The sequence below is a fragment of the Maylandia zebra genome, linkage group LG12, assembly GCF_041146795.1.
Source record: "Maylandia zebra isolate NMK-2024a linkage group LG12, Mzebra_GT3a, whole genome shotgun sequence".
In the NCBI taxonomy this organism is placed as follows: domain Eukaryota; kingdom Metazoa; phylum Chordata; class Actinopteri; order Cichliformes; family Cichlidae; genus Maylandia; species Maylandia zebra.
The window spans coordinates 28,098,501-28,114,067 of NC_135178.1; the positions used below are offsets into that span (position 1 = coordinate 28,098,501).

At 41.1% G+C, this 15,567-nt stretch overlaps 1 protein-coding gene across 2 annotated transcripts in view; it reads left to right on the forward strand.

Moving 5' to 3' along the window:
- The first annotated feature begins 3,277 nt into the window (after positions 1-3,277).
- The window catches only part of kcnip3b (Kv channel interacting protein 3b, calsenilin), a 56,779-nt gene continuing 44,489 nt past the window's right edge, over positions 3,278-15,567 (forward strand). The window contains exons 1-2 of one of the 2 annotated variants that reach the window (XM_004547052.3): positions 3,278-3,450; positions 6,138-6,287. In XM_004547052.3, coding sequence (XP_004547109.2) covers positions 3,445-3,450; positions 6,138-6,287 — 156 coding nt within the window. In that variant the 5' untranslated portion in view covers positions 3,278-3,444. The remainder of the gene's footprint in view (positions 3,451-6,137; positions 6,288-15,567) is intronic. The other variant, XM_076891000.1, reaches the window with a different exon arrangement.

The window sequence follows — 15,567 nt, forward strand, 5'->3', positions numbered from 1 at the left end:
TGTGGCTGATGCTTTAACTCTTTCATATAAAATGCTTTGAGTCCTTTTACCATTACTATTTTTTTTGTCATGAACAAAAAATGATATACTTTTGAAATACCACTTTAAGATATCACAGAGATTAAATGTAAAGTTAAACTTCTTTAACTTTGGGCTGTATGTGGCCCACGATGTAAAATAAATTCGACAGTCTTGCTTTAACCTCTTCACACTTTCTTCTCCATGCACCTTGGTGTAGGTAAAGTTGTGCCAGAAACCCCTCCTCTGTGTGCATTTTTTGGGTAAATCTGATTTAAAGTTGACAAAATGGAAAATGTTTCACCTGCTGAAAAACGATCTTTTGATATGACTGAGAGCTTCTGAGCTGCGCTCGAGGCAAGGTCGTTTTTGTCTGCTTTATCTGGTCATATCAGTTGTTTATCAGAGACGCTCCCAACATTAAAGGCAGTTTGTTCAAACCTTCTGGGCTGTTTAATCCTCCTGTTAAGTTAAACTCTATGTGATGGGATGCAGGATACTTTACACAAGGATTTTAATAGAAATAACCGAGGCATGGATTTACCATTAAATTATGTCCATGCCAGTTTAGTTTTCCATGCTGAGATAACACCCGGGGCTCACATCACTCCAAAAATGATGCAGATTCAGGCTTGTGTTACTTTAATTGGAGGCTACACTGCTTCCCTTGCTGTGTTCAAGAGAGTGTCTGCCAAAGTATTTTCCTTTAATGTTTATTGATATAAAATGTCAAACCATAGCCTGTTTGTTCTTTTCACCTGAAAAACAAAATCCCCAAACTTGAGGCAGTAACAGCTGCACAGCACTCGATGAAATGAGCAATCTTGGTCTGTAAGTGTCGTAGACACTTGAGAAAAGTTTGAAAGTTCAATGAGTCTGCCATCATCAGGTAAGTGTCCAAGTGTCCCAGTTTATGTGGGACTGCACATCATTTTTATCCCTCATCCCACTGGCCCACATATTGACCAAATGGCCCACATTTTGACTGGCTCTAGTTTATAAAATTCAACACTCGCCAGACGTTTCAGTAGTCACCTTTCTTGTACCATGTTGGGCTCTTGTTTACCTTCAGATCTGCCTTAATTCTTCATGGCATAGATTCAACAAGGTGCTGGAAACATTTCTCAGAGATTTTGGTCCATATTGACATTTTACCGTCACACAGTTGCTGCGTTATTGGCTGCACTGCACTGATGCAAATCTCCTGTTTGACCACATCACAAAGGTGCTCTACTGGAATGCAATCTGATGGCTGTGGAGGACATGATGATCTAAGCTGTAACATAGTGCGCCATCCTGCTGGAAGCAGCCATCTAAAGATGGTTGCTCTGTTGTTGTAAACGGATGGACATGGTCAGCAACAATCCTCAGGCAGGCTGTGCCATTTAAACAACTCTCGGGTGGTATTAAAAGACCACAGTATGCAAAAGAGATGATCTTCTGCATACTTTTGAGCTGGTTGCCTATCAGCTCAAAGCCATTCATTCTCCTCTGACCTCTGGCATCACTGCAGCACTTTTACTGAGAGAACTGCGGCTCACTGGATATTTTCAAATCATTCTCTGTAAACCTTAGAGAGAGGTGTATTAATTTGCTGCCACATGATTGGCTGATAAGATGTTTGCATTAAAGAGCAGTTGATCAGGTGTACCCAGTAAAGTGGTCACGAGTATGTGTTTCTGTTTTTGAGGGAAAAGATTTCTAAGAAATAACTGAGCGAGTGAACTAAAGCTTTTGTACACCAGCTATAACATTTGTGCAAGCCTCAATTCAATACCTCTTAAATATACAGTGAGCAAAATGAGAACTAAACTCATTGTGAATGTGTGTTTGCACAGGAAGGTTTCTCGTGCTGCCGTGAGCCTCTGCCAGCACGTGGAATCGTGTCTTTAGCTTTGGTGGCACTTTTATTACACAGATGGCCTTTCCTCATTCATCCTTCGGGCTATTTACATTTCTTGGCTGTTCATTATGCAATCAGCGTGATGTGTGAGGATGCTTGACCTGGCTTGATTGCTATTTAGCATCTCGTTACAGTCTCCATCTTTCTGGCTCTCTCAAGCGCTCTCTCTCTGCTTCGGGCAGCTTCAGAGAACCAAGGTCGCCAGAATTGATTCAGTTCCTCACTGAGCACACACTGATTCTCCACCAGGGCTTTAATTGCATTTCTGTACCAGTAACTCTCATGACAATCACGTAATTCTCACTCACACACACACACACACACACACACACACACACATACACACACACACACACACCCTTCTCTTAACTTGGTACCCATAAACTGGCTGCAGCGATGATGATAAGACAGAAAAGAGACGAATGAAACGACAGAAACTGATGTGTCCTTTTGCTGTATTCATGCGCTGTTGTGACTCTCAGTATAATCCATTATGTTATTAGAGAGCAAGAGAGAACTTGGCACCAATTCTTCATAAGGCACTCAGCTAAAAATGGTTAGTTAATAATTTGTTTTAATTGACAAAACTGCTCTTTTATGATGATTTTGTTGAGAAGAACTGGCAAATCAGCATACCATTTGCTTAAGAATCTGCAGATACAATTCCAATAAATTCTCAATTAAGTGCTCTTACAATAATAAGCACTGCAGCTATAAATATTGTTTTAGCTGCTAATTTATTAGGCTTTCCCTGGCCTCTCAACCATTATTATTAACCCATTATTTATCCGCTGAAAGCAGCACTGTACATTGCGGTAGATGCCCTCACTGTCGCCAAGTGTTTGCTCAAAGAGGCTGATTTTAAGGGTTCTCTCTGTATTATTGTAGTAAAAGTGCATTGAGACAATGCAGATGTGATTTGGTGCTATATAATTAAACTAGACTGAACTGAGTATAACATATTGTAGCACACTGACTGAAGTGTAATATTCAGTCCTCTGGAGGGACCTGGCAACCAAAAAAAGTTAATTAAAGTCTTCTAAAAAAAACATGAACATGTAAAGAAACCATTAGTTAGAGCGTAAAATCAGTGTTGCAGCAGCGATACTATCAGCTCGAAAGGAAAAAGCATGAACAAAAGTGCATCACAGAATGTGTCTTAAATATTCTGCGTATGCTATTTCAGACAACATCAACATCCCAGCGGAATTAAACCCACGGCCAGCCTGTTGACTTCACATCATCAGGCTGTAAGTCCACTTGCTTCCTCCATCCTCCAGCTGCACCCCTTACCCCACCCCCCGCCTCTTCCGTGGATCTCTCTCGCTCTCTCTCTCTCTCTGTGTGTGTGTGTGTGTGTGTGTGTGTGTGTGTGTGTGTGTGTGTGTGTGTGTGTGTGTGTGTGTGTGTGTGTGCATTCCTTTGCATCCAGAGCAGCGGCAGTCGGAGGTTGAGAATCCGCGCAGAGAGGACACACTCTGCAAAAATCAGCTATCATTGTCGCCGTTACAACACAGGAAAGCATGCAGGTAAGATCAACATCGAATGATTATTTTCTGTAATCGGGCATTTAAAAAAGGCGGCTTTTCTGCAGGTTGCAAAAGCAAAAACGCGTCTTAAGTTGAATTAACGCGCGGCATCTCCTCTACCGGCTACTTGTTGGCTTGATTTATATTTTAACCAATTTTTTTTTTCTTTCTTCGCGGACCTCGTTGGCTCATTCCCTCTCACTTTTGCCGAGAGCTGAGTTTCGGAGTGAAGTTATGTAATTGCAGCTGTGGAAGCTGCCTGTGGAGGAGACGCTTCGCTTTTAGCGCGCAGCAGAAATCCTGCAGACAGCAAGTGTCACTTGGCATCACGTCTCCCACCGCGACTTTTGCTCCCTGTCATCAAATTCTTTTTAACGTGTGGTTTATATATGTCATTATTAATGTGTGTGCGTGAAATAGACGTCCTTTATGTGATTCACTCGTGACTTCAAATCTGTAATAATCCTCGATTCTAACGAAAGAGTGGGATTGTGCTGGTAATTCTGCCGGTGTGTGTGTTTTCCTCCATGCTGATGAATCAGTTTAGGAGCTCAGATCTCAACAACAAGCAGCCTCTGAGTCTAAATCCGAGGTAATAGACTGTAAAGTGAAAGCCCAGCCTCCCCAAAGTGACTTCTACCACCTTGCAAGGCAGTGCTCATTAATTCTCCCAGAAAGAACAAGTTTCTCCCTTTATGGCTGTTTTTTTTTTTAATATAGCGGGCTGGAAAACAAGGGCAACCCTGTGCAAAATATAATTTAAGAAAGGAGAGACACACATCATTCAGCAGGAGACGGGAGGCTGCAACATGTGTGTAACAGTTTCAACATAAAATTCTGATAATCTCAGACAGGAGCTGGTAGTCACACGCAAACAACTCACAAGTGCATCGAGCTCTGAGTGGTGAGATTTTGATTGGTTGGAGTTGGTTGGAGTACAAGCTTGAGGACAGTGCAGAGCCTCTTTGGGATTGATGATACTCATCATCGGTCACTCGGTGGGTCAATAAGTCAGTCAGTAAATTGATCAATAAATCACATGAACATCAGATGGAGAGCTGAGGTCTGTGTGCATGGACGTATGCGTGTACACTCGTGGTTCTTTCAGTCACCATGCTGTATGTATGATGTTTAAGATGAAAAATACCTAATGCATGGGCACAAAGTACAAAAAAAGAAGCAAATTCTGACATTTCATGGACAAAGCAATGCTTGGCATTTTTTCCTTTCTGCATTTAGCAGCTGTTATTTGCTCCAGTTTGGTACCTCCTGTAGGTCGACTGTTGCAGGACCTCTACCTCATCATTTTATCTCTCCTTTCTCTCTGGCTATTGACATGCAGGTGTTTGAATTAAATCACGCTGTGAGGGAGCTGGGCACCTGCTGTTTCAGTGGGTGACTCACTTCAGTTTATTATTTGCTGTAGAATGACTGCGTGATCAATATTGTTGGTAGTTGTTTTCTCATTCTGAGTCATTTTCAGCAATATCAGAGTGCCTGTTGAAAGAGTGAGCCTGACATTTTTATATTTTATGCCACACTCTGCCTCAGTTTGAAAAATATTCATTTGGATAATGATAAATGTGAATTTACTCAGTGCTTTTATTCTCTCCTGTTGTTGTTTCATCTGGTTTAATGCTTGTTTGATACCTGAGTAATGTTTACTTAAAACTTCCAAGGTCTGCTGTTTTAGGAAATTATCTCAGTTTTTAAAATGTCAGTAAAAAACTGAACACAGTGACATAGTTTAAAACTTATATTTAACTAAAAATGGTATAAAGAAATGACTGAAACTAAGAAACACTGGCTGTTTGAAAAAAATACATGTTCAGTTTGAATTTGATTCCACCACTAAATGTCCCCAAAACTGTGAAAGCTGTAAAAAAAATCACCTGGTGGAACACTTTGTAGTTGATGCAGTTAATTAGTAAAACGACCGGCTCTATGAGAATATCCTAGAGAGGCTGAGTCTTTCACCTCTGTGGGACAGGACGCACGGGCAAGTGGTTTAATCATTTAGGAATCACGTTTTCATTATTAAGAGAATTTTAGGATATTGTTATCGGTGGTACAGCGACAAGGCTGAAAACCAAAATAGCATGGCTGTGATCTTAAGGATCTAAGATAGTGCTGCATTTAAAACTGACATGATTCTGTGGCGGAAATTACTGCACAGGCTCAGAAACTCCTCTAAAAAGCACTGTCAGTGCAGCTCGTTGTTTCATCTACTGATGCAAATTAAAATTCAACCGTGCAAAAAGGAAAAACAAACCCAGATAGGCCCTCATTTTTGGCCCTGAGTTCATGTAAGATGGACTGAAAAAAGTGGAGAACTGTCCTGAAAGCTGTGTGACCAACGGCAAATTTTTCCAGAATTGACTGTTTTTGAAAATCATAGACACTGAGCCCTGCAGTCTAAAGAGGAGAGCAACCATCTGGATTATCATCAGCGTACAGTTTAAAAGCCAGAGTCTGTGTATTAGTGCACATCACACTGGCAATTGAGGATCTTTGAAGGCGCCATTAAAGCTGTGTAATGCACATTTAAGAGCAAAATATGCTGCCATTCAGACTTTTTCTTCTTTGGGAAGTCTTTGCGTATTTCAAACTAACCTACAATTCAGACCTGTCATCCAGTGAAAACATTTGGTGTTTATTCTTTTTAATTTTTACTTTTGGAATTTTAGCCTTCATTTGACAGGACAGGGCAGACAGTTAACAGGAAAGTGGAGAGCGAGGGGGAGAATGACACGCAGGAAATGATCTGGGGCAGACTCAAACCAGGCCCAAGCAATGAGGACTTCAGCCTTTGGCACATCAGACACCAGTTCAACCAGGTGAGCTGTAGCAGCAATCCTTCTGGTGTATTATGAAACAAGCAAACAAACAAAAAAAATGTGACAGAGGAGGCCCTGAACTACTAAACAGCTAAAATCTCACATCAAACAAAAGTGGGAAAACTTTTGACTTGTCAAACTTCAAATTTTCGTCTCCTCAATTTCCAAACTCTTGATGTTTTTATAAAGATGTGATGCAACAAGAGGTGACTGCTTTTTGAAAACAAAATATTCAAAATGTGTATAAAAGAATATTTGTAGCCAACTATAAATAGTACGTGAAATGAGTATTGAGGGGTGGACTCAAACCTCATGTCTGCACATTCCTGCCAAACCTATGTTTTGTTGACCCTGTTAGCTTCCCCAACATCCTCCTTAATCACTAATATCCCCTAATTACCTTTTTAGCTCTTAAAGTAACAATGTGTAAAAACTTTAAGCTGTGAACTGAGTTCAATTTTCAATTACGTTTATTTTTCACTCCCAATTCAAGTGCAGAATCCTAGCCACTGTGGCTGTTATAGGATAAACATGTTTTAGTCAGCAAAAGAGATGTTGCCAACCAACATGTTTCTAATACCGTTAGGACTGGATCTGGAGCCGGCCCAGAGTTCTTTCCCTATCTGTAGAAGGTTGTAAGTCTGCTGTTTACCTCAGCTGTCAATGCCAGGTTAAAATTGTCCACCCTTAGTTACTGTGGACGAAGATGTCAAACTTTGTGGAAGGAGTCCAATACGGGTCCGACACATTCACTTCTGAACAATGAGAGTCGTACTGAGGTGAGCTGTTCAGGATATGCTGACCTGTTGGTAGCGCTGCTGTTTTTGTCACTGTTAGCTACTATTAGCCTCTGTTAGCTGCAGTTGATGGCAATAGTGAAAAGCTCTTTTAAGTAGCTGTAACACTGCTGGAATCTGATGTTTAGTGAATAAACACTCAGATGTGATGATTTAAATTAAAAAATAGGATTTTTTCTTCTCCACCTTTGGTGTGTGTGGCTAGAGACCCATCACAGATAGAAATAGATAGAGATGTATGCCATATTGTATTGTATGTATGAGGCTTGTTTCCTGCCACTGAAAATACTTTTTTTCTGTTAGTCAGTCTTAGACGAACCCTAACTCTAACCCTAATTTCAAGTTAGCCAAAATTTCAAGATAATAATGCAAAATTTGGAGTTATGAATGGCAAAAATTGTTTGTTGGTTTGTTTGTTTGAATTGCAGAAACTTCCATAGGTCTGGGATGGAAAACAGCCCGCAGTCATACTTCTCCCTGTTATAAGAGTTTTTATTTAAATCTTTCTACTACTGTACTGCAAGTAAAGATCACAAAACAAGTATTTTATAGTGGAATTTTGCTTTAGGGGAGTGTACCCATCATAGCTATTACACACACATAAGCCTGCAAGATGAGTGAATCTGTGGTAGACAGGCTGACGGCAACACACCCACCCTCACCCTCATGCTGCACCTGATACTGTGTCTTCGGGACCCACCTGCTCAATAGGTGGGGTGATTGGAAGTTGTAGACTCATTAAATAATTTACCAGGTCTGGTAACTGTATCCGTTGAAGTGGGAACAGGGATGGGCACCGCACAGTTCTGATCAAACTTCATCAGCAAACACAAAAGAGAGCTTCTGAAAAACAACAGAAAACTTTTAGCTCACCAAGGTCAAGTTGTTTTGTTTTGTTTTTCCAAAGTCTTCCATTTGTCTTATGATTACCATAGCTTATATTACCAGGAAGCTACACACACACACACAGAGCCAACTTCATATTACCAAGAAAAACGGAGTATTATTGACCTAAAAGGGTAAAAATGCAGTGAGGTGCAAAGATGCTGCTGAAGAATATCAGTCACTGATCAGTATGTGTTGTTATTATCTGCCAGTATTTTTATTGACCTGTCCGGAGAAGAACGAAGCAATGTGATATGTTTCAGACTGACTGGTGTGTGGTGTGTGTGTGTGTGTGTGTGTGTGTGTGTGTGTGTGTGTGTGTGTGTGTGTGTGTGTGTGTGAAGGAGGAGGGGCTGATAATTGAAACATGTCTCTTCTGTAGCTCTGAGCCTCCCCAGAGTATTAATTCTTTCACCACATGCAGGCTCACACATCAATATAAGTCTCACTCTTGCTCTTCTCTGACACACACACGCACACGTGCGCACACAAACACACACACAGCATGCAGTCCATATGGATGTGCTATCCTCCCACAGACACAATGATTCGCTTTGACAGCGTTTAGGACACAAATAGTATCAGCTGTCGACCGTCAGCCTGCTTTCATATTTCATAATTTCGTCATCATGCTGCTGACTTCACATATAGAGCCGCACTGTGCCACATCGCAACAACAGTAATGCAGATATTTTCTGTCTGCTTACAGTAAAGGTTACAGCTCTGCTTGCTGCCTTCTTCAGAAATCTGAGAACAGAATTGGGCTCATTGTCAAAGCTTTATCACTTTATCACCTATTTATTTGATTCAGATGCTGTATATGCAGTTGGGTGACTTTACAAAGAGAAGGAGAGGTATTGCATACACAGTTGACAGGATCTCATCAAACAAAGAGACAGAAGCTAGAAGGAAACAAACCAGTCAAGAAGAAGATGAACTAATATAAATGCACCAATCATTATCATCCTCTGTAATGACACGTATGAGGGCTTTCTGATCTCTTGTCACTACTGGCAGCACAACAATTGCTGTCTGTGCTTTACAAAATCAATACATTGGCTGTATCAATATTTGACTGTTACGTAACTGTGCAGTGCATTTCCACCATTATAACTGTGCCTTCATTAGGTTTAGACCCAATCAAAAATGAAGACATTTTTAAAAGAATTAATGGTGGAAGCTCATATTAAAAATGATAAAAGTAATTAATGAGCTCAACTTGCAAGAACATCACTTTTAATTTTGGATATTAATGTCAGAGAGAGGTTATCAATATGATAATTTCAGGCATACACTGTCCCTATGGGCATAGCAGCCTGTCAAACCTCCCGCTCTGTTTGGTAGGCTCAGCCACTCAGAAGAGACTTGGTTTAAGCTGAGGGTTGGCTTAAAGGGGGAGGAGCTAAATAAAAAAAAGCATATTTCAGACTGCTCAGAATCCCAGTATGAGATAAGTAAGGCTACTCCTGTTTGCTGGAGAAAAAGAATTGAGGTCTGTCCATCAGAGTGTCCACGTCACACTCTTTTTTTGAAGTCACGCTGACCTCCTGGGGCTACTATTTTGGCTGATTGTCCACGTGGAGTTCTGAGCTGACAAAAGGCATCTGTATCATTGCGGCTTTACTTTGGTCGTCTCGCTGTGCTTCCTCCCGTTTGGCTGTGTTTTCAGCATGGTGTCCCGATGCGTCCATCTGTCTTTGTTATTATGAATGGTGTCCTGATGTGTTGTTTGACTGCGTTGTTATGAGCATAATTTCGGCACTGTGGCACTGCGGCAGCCACGTGACTAAAAACTGAAATTTGACATCTTTGCCAGTTAAATTTAAAAACGTTAGTGACATGGAACAATGCCCCGTTTTTTTCTTTTGCTGGTGAAACAGAGAGAGGAAATAAAGACAAGGAGTGTGCAGTTTGTAGGCATTTAAGAATGTAAAGCTGCATGAATGTACATTAACATGATTAAATGACATATGTACTATGGGCTCTTAGCAACAAAACCATAAGGAATCACTACCAGGCTCTGCATGATGCTCCTTCATCTCTGTGGAGCTCCTCCTGCTATTTTTGTGTTACAGATGCAGTTTTGCAATTTTGGTCAAATCTCAGCAGTAACATGGTTTCTAGCTACTGCAAGATACTTTTTACAAAAAAAGAAAAAAAAAATCCCTGATAAAATCAACCATCGGTACACTTCCTGCTTAGTATCAAACCAGCTGGTGGACTTGATGAAGCATTTAGCAGCCAAGGAGCTATATTAAGTTGGTGAAAATCAAACAAGACCATATAACACACTTGCCATTAAAAACAAAGGAAAACCTAACAAGGTGATGACATGTGGGGTGTTTTTCCCCCAGCTGCTTCCAGTCAGACAAAAAACACTCAGAAGTTCCTCTCCATAAAGATGGAGGACTCTCAAGAGACATATTTGGTATGGATCAGATGTTTAGCTCCTACTTTGCTCATAAGGCAGCTTCATTTTTTCTTTTCATTAGACCAATCCCTCGTCTCTTTTAAACTCCACATTCTATTGTTTGTAAGGATCTGCTGGTTCCTGATCCTCATGGCAGTTTTAGTTTCGCCGTGCTGAACACAGAGGGTGTTATCCAAGAGTTTTCTCCAGCTGACTTCTTGTCATTTAGATGTTTTAAATAAGAAGAATTTTCCTTTATTTCATTTCTTTTAAAAGGACAAGCACAATCTTTTCATTTTTCTGCTGCCAGTGATGTCATAACTCCAGGTGTTTCCTATTTTAGAGCCAGTCTGTGCCATGTTATTTGTCAACACACTGTGCCAACAAAATGAACCAACTCCCCGTGAAGCTGCGTTGTTCTCATGCTGCTTCACAAATGCAAGGCAGAGATTTAAGAGCATCTCACTCTGCTGGAAGCCTGGATGGGTTATGTGCGAGGGTTTAGCAAGTATTCACTGTACTTCTCCCTTTGTGCTGTCAGTCCTTGTCACCACGCTCCTCCTTCTGCCTGCTCGCCTTATCTCCCCGCATATGCAAGCACACATGGGCATGCAGAGGCTGAGTCTGCCTTCCCTTCTGTTTAGATCCCAGCTGGTATCTCTGCTTCACCTGGAGAGGAGCATGGTGACAGGTGACATTATGTGTGTGAGGGGGAGGAGGGGGAGGTGCCCCTGCAGGTGGGAGAGAGATGGAGAAGGAGTGATTGACTGTGAAATAAATTGGAAGGAATGAAGAGGTGACGAGATGGAGCGATTGAGAACAGATTTGTGCAGACATCCAGGGAGAGGAGATACAATAAATATTAAAATGAGGGGCTAATGAAATGACTGTTGTTTTCCCATTGTGGATGTGTTGGTGTATGTGTGCATACGCTCAGTTTCATTCTGTCTAAAATCAGGTTAAGGCTTTGAGTTGCAGCCCTGTGGATCAATTAGATCTCCTCAGAGTTCTACAAAGGAATGCTTAACAATAAATAGGACAGAGAAATATAACTTGGGAGACAATAAATGTTTGTGTTGTAGTAGTTAGGATGAAAACAGAAGAAACATCATAATCTTTTTTATTTTCTCCCTTTTCCCCCTGGTTCCAGTAGAACCAGTCTGGGAACTTCTCAACCAGTGCTTTGTGGTTCCCAGGTTAGCCAGTGGATACCTTTTAAAACTTTGCTGTCTACAGGGACTGTTTTCATGCAACTGTTTCTAGAGATTAAGCTGAAATGACTGTACACTAAGCTGGTGTTTCCAAACTTGCACAACAGATGTATATTTTACAACAACAGTAGCTGATTAAATACAATTTAAATGGCATTCAGTTGAAAGAGGGAGCAGAATTTGAAGGAATTAATGTTGCACTTGCTTAATGGTCCAATTGCCAACCACCATAATGGTTACTCTGTGGCATTATCCAGCTTTTCTGTAAGAAGAGAGAGAGAGGAACAGGAGAGGACTGAATCATGTAACCTTGTTCACAAACAATAATGGCCTATCCAGCCATTTTCTTCTGCTTATCCAGTTCAGGGTCATGGGGGCTGGTGTATATCCCAGCTTGTCAGATGGTGCATAAAAAGTCCCTGACACAAACCTTGATAAAACAAAAAAGAGAAAGAGAAATTATTCAGCTGGAGTATGAAGTACATGAAAATCCAGAACAGAAATTCAACTGAATCTAAAGGTCTTAAAAAACAAACAAAAACAAAGGCGCAGAAGGCAGAGCAAACAAGGAAAACAAACAGGCAGAGAGCACAGGCAATATGTCAGGAACATCATATAAACTTCTCAAAAAAATTAAAGGAACACTTTAAAAACACATCAGATCTCAATGTGAAAAAGAATCATTCTGGATATATATACTGATATGGATTGGGTAATGTGTTAGGAATGAACGGATGCTACATCGTTTGATGCAAATGAAAATTATCAGCCTACAAAGATGCCCTAAAAAATCAAAGTGATGTGGCAGTTCAGCAGTTTGTATGAACTTACATGTTTGTATGCATCCTTGACAATGATGCATGCTCCTAATGATACGACAGAGGGTGTCTTGGGAATCTCCTGCCAGATCTGGACCAGGGCATCACTGAGCTTCTTTACATGCTGAGGTGCAACCTGGTGGCATCAGATGGATTAAAACATAATGTCCCAGAGGTGTTCTGCTGGATTTAGATCAGGCAACCATGGAGGCCAGTCAACAGTATCAATGACTTCATTCTACAGGAACTACTTATATAGACTCATCACACAAGGCAGAGAATAGGGCCAAAGATTTCATCTCAACACCTAATGGCAGTCAGGGCATCATTGCCTAGCTTGTAGAAGTCTGTGTGTCCATCCAAGGATATGCCTCTCCAGACCATCACTGACCCACAACCAAACTGGTTGTGAAGAACAATGTTACAGGGAGCATAACGTTCTTCACAGCTTCTCCAGACCCTTTAACATTAGTTACATGTGCTCAGAGTGAACTTGTTTATGTGTGAAAAGCACATAAACAAGTCCTCAGGCCACCCTCATGAAATCTGTTTCTGATTGTTTGGTCAGAGACTTTCCCACCAGTGGGCTGCGGGAGGTCATTTTGTTGGCTGTTCCTCCTTATAGAGAGGAGCAGATACTGACTCTGCTGATGGGTAATAACCTTCAGCTCTCCTAGAGTAACTATCTCCTGGAATCTCCTCCATGCTCTTGAGACTGTGGTGGGAGACAGTAAATCTTGGGGGAGAGTGGAGACACCTAGGAAACTAGACACAGCTGAACTCAATCAGATAACGAGACATGGAAAACTAAAACTAAAACGTGGCATAAGAGACAAATAAAACAGGAAGTAACATGACACAGAAATGAAGCCTTAACAACCAGATACAATGAGTCATTAAGTGATTAAGATAAGATAAGATAAGATAACCTTTATTAGTCCCACACGTGGGAAATTTGTTTTGTCACAGCAGGAAGTGGACAGTGCAAAAGTTATGACGCAAAAATTAGAATACAATAAGAATAAATACAGTACACAGCTGTACAGAATAGAATAAAATAATATACTATATACAGTAGAATAAAATAGAATAAAAATATACAATAAGATAAAAATAGAATACGAATGCTATATACAACTGAGTAAAAATACAACGATGCCAGAAAGGATTATTGCACTTAGTATTATTGCATATGTATGGATGTGTGTGCTTGATCAGTTAAAGTCTTTATTATGGAGTCTGACAGCAGTGGGGAGGAAAGACCTGCGAAATCTCTCCGTCCCACACCGTGGGTGCCGCAGTCTCCCACTGAAGGAGCTGCTCAGTGCTGTCACAGTCTGCTGCATGGGGTGGGAGATGTTGTCCAACAGGGATGACAGCTTAGCCGCCGTTCTCCTGTCACTCACCACCTCCACTGGGTCCAGAGGGCATCCTAGAACAGAGCTGGCCCTTCGGATCACCCTGTTCAGTCTCTTCCTGTCCCCAGCAGAGATGCTGCCGCCCCAGCAGACCACACCATAAAAGATAGCAGAAGCCACCACAGAGTCATAGAAGGTCTTCAGGAGTGGGCCCTCCACCCCAAACGACCTGAGTCTCCGCAGCAGGTACAGCCTGCTCTGCCCTTTCCTGTAGAGGGCGTCTGAGTTATGAGTCCAGTCCAGTCTGTTGTTCAGATGAACACCAAGGTACCTGTAGCTGTCCACAGCCTCAATGTCCATACCCTGGATGTTCAGTGGTTGCAGTGGAGAATGCTTGTGCCTGCGGAAGTCTACCACCAGCTCCTTGGTTTTACTGGCGTTGATCTGGAGGTAGTTCAGCTGGCACCAGTCCACAAAGTCTTGAGTCAGTCCTCTGTACTCCTTGTCGTCCCCATCAGTGATGAGGCCGACTATTGCAGAGTCATCAGAGATTAACTAAAGCAATGAAGCTAAACCAAGTGATTCTAACTCTAACAAGAACTGAAGACTAAACGCAGTGACAATAAACCCGATACAACATGAAGGTACAGATACCAAGGAATGAAAAAACCCTGTAATACTAATCAACAGGAAATAACTAGAAATTAACACAAGAAATAATAAGCAGAAGTCAAAACAAAGGAAAACTAAAACCTGATTGAGACTATGAGGCTGACACTTACAGAAGTAAAGAAAACCTGAAGTATAAGAGCTCCAAGCAACAAAAACAAGAAAACCATAATCAAACAGAATTTTTAATACTTAACCAGAAAGTCTCAACAAACCCAAACCGTGGGTTCAAAACCACAGGACAATGAAACAGCCATCATAAGGGAAAAGGTGGCATAGAGCCTGGACAGGCTTGTCAGTTGCAAGGCTGAACGACAGAGACAAACACTCACAGCCAATTAAACCAACATGCAAACTGAAGCTTTTGTCTTGCAATTGTGCAATGAACGGATATCGCTGGTTATAGCATACATTATTTACACTATGTGGTGTTCCCTGTTTACTAATGCTGTCTGCAGTGTAGATCCAATATTGCTTAGTGAAACAATGGGGCTCCTTGACACATTGTAGGTTAATATTATTTTCAGATTACTTCCTTACTTCAGATTTAATAACCTGAAAAAATATTAAAGTTTTTTTTTACTTGTAAACTTGTGTGCACAAGATAAGGAAAAAATGATAAAGAGCTATTTAATTCTAGTGTAGAGTAACCCTATACATTTACTATTGCTTATAATGAAACAGTCCCCCACTAAAAGGGGAGAGCTTCTATCACTATTCATATGCTAATGTTTGTAGCTTATATAAGAGTACACGCACACATACACACACTGGCTTCTACTCTTGTGTGTTTAAAATGGCAGAAAATGACACAGTTCTCCAAACTCTTTATAATGAAGGTATCACTCCTAAATCACTTTCAGATTATCCTCAGAACAAAACTTCGCTCACCAGCTGTATCTGGCTAATCTGATTGTTTCTGTGCAGGTGGAGGGTTTCAGTGAACTCTGAAAGTGCAGTATCACTGAGCTGCAGCATAGCTGGTTGTTATTCTGTAGGTGCGACAGTTATATGTGGAGGTGTGTGCTGGTTTAACTCTCCCTGTGGGGACGTTTACACAGTCACATGGTGTGGTTGTGTCTTGCCTATGGGCACAGAAAGCAACATAAATCATTGATTTTTTTTCAGGTGA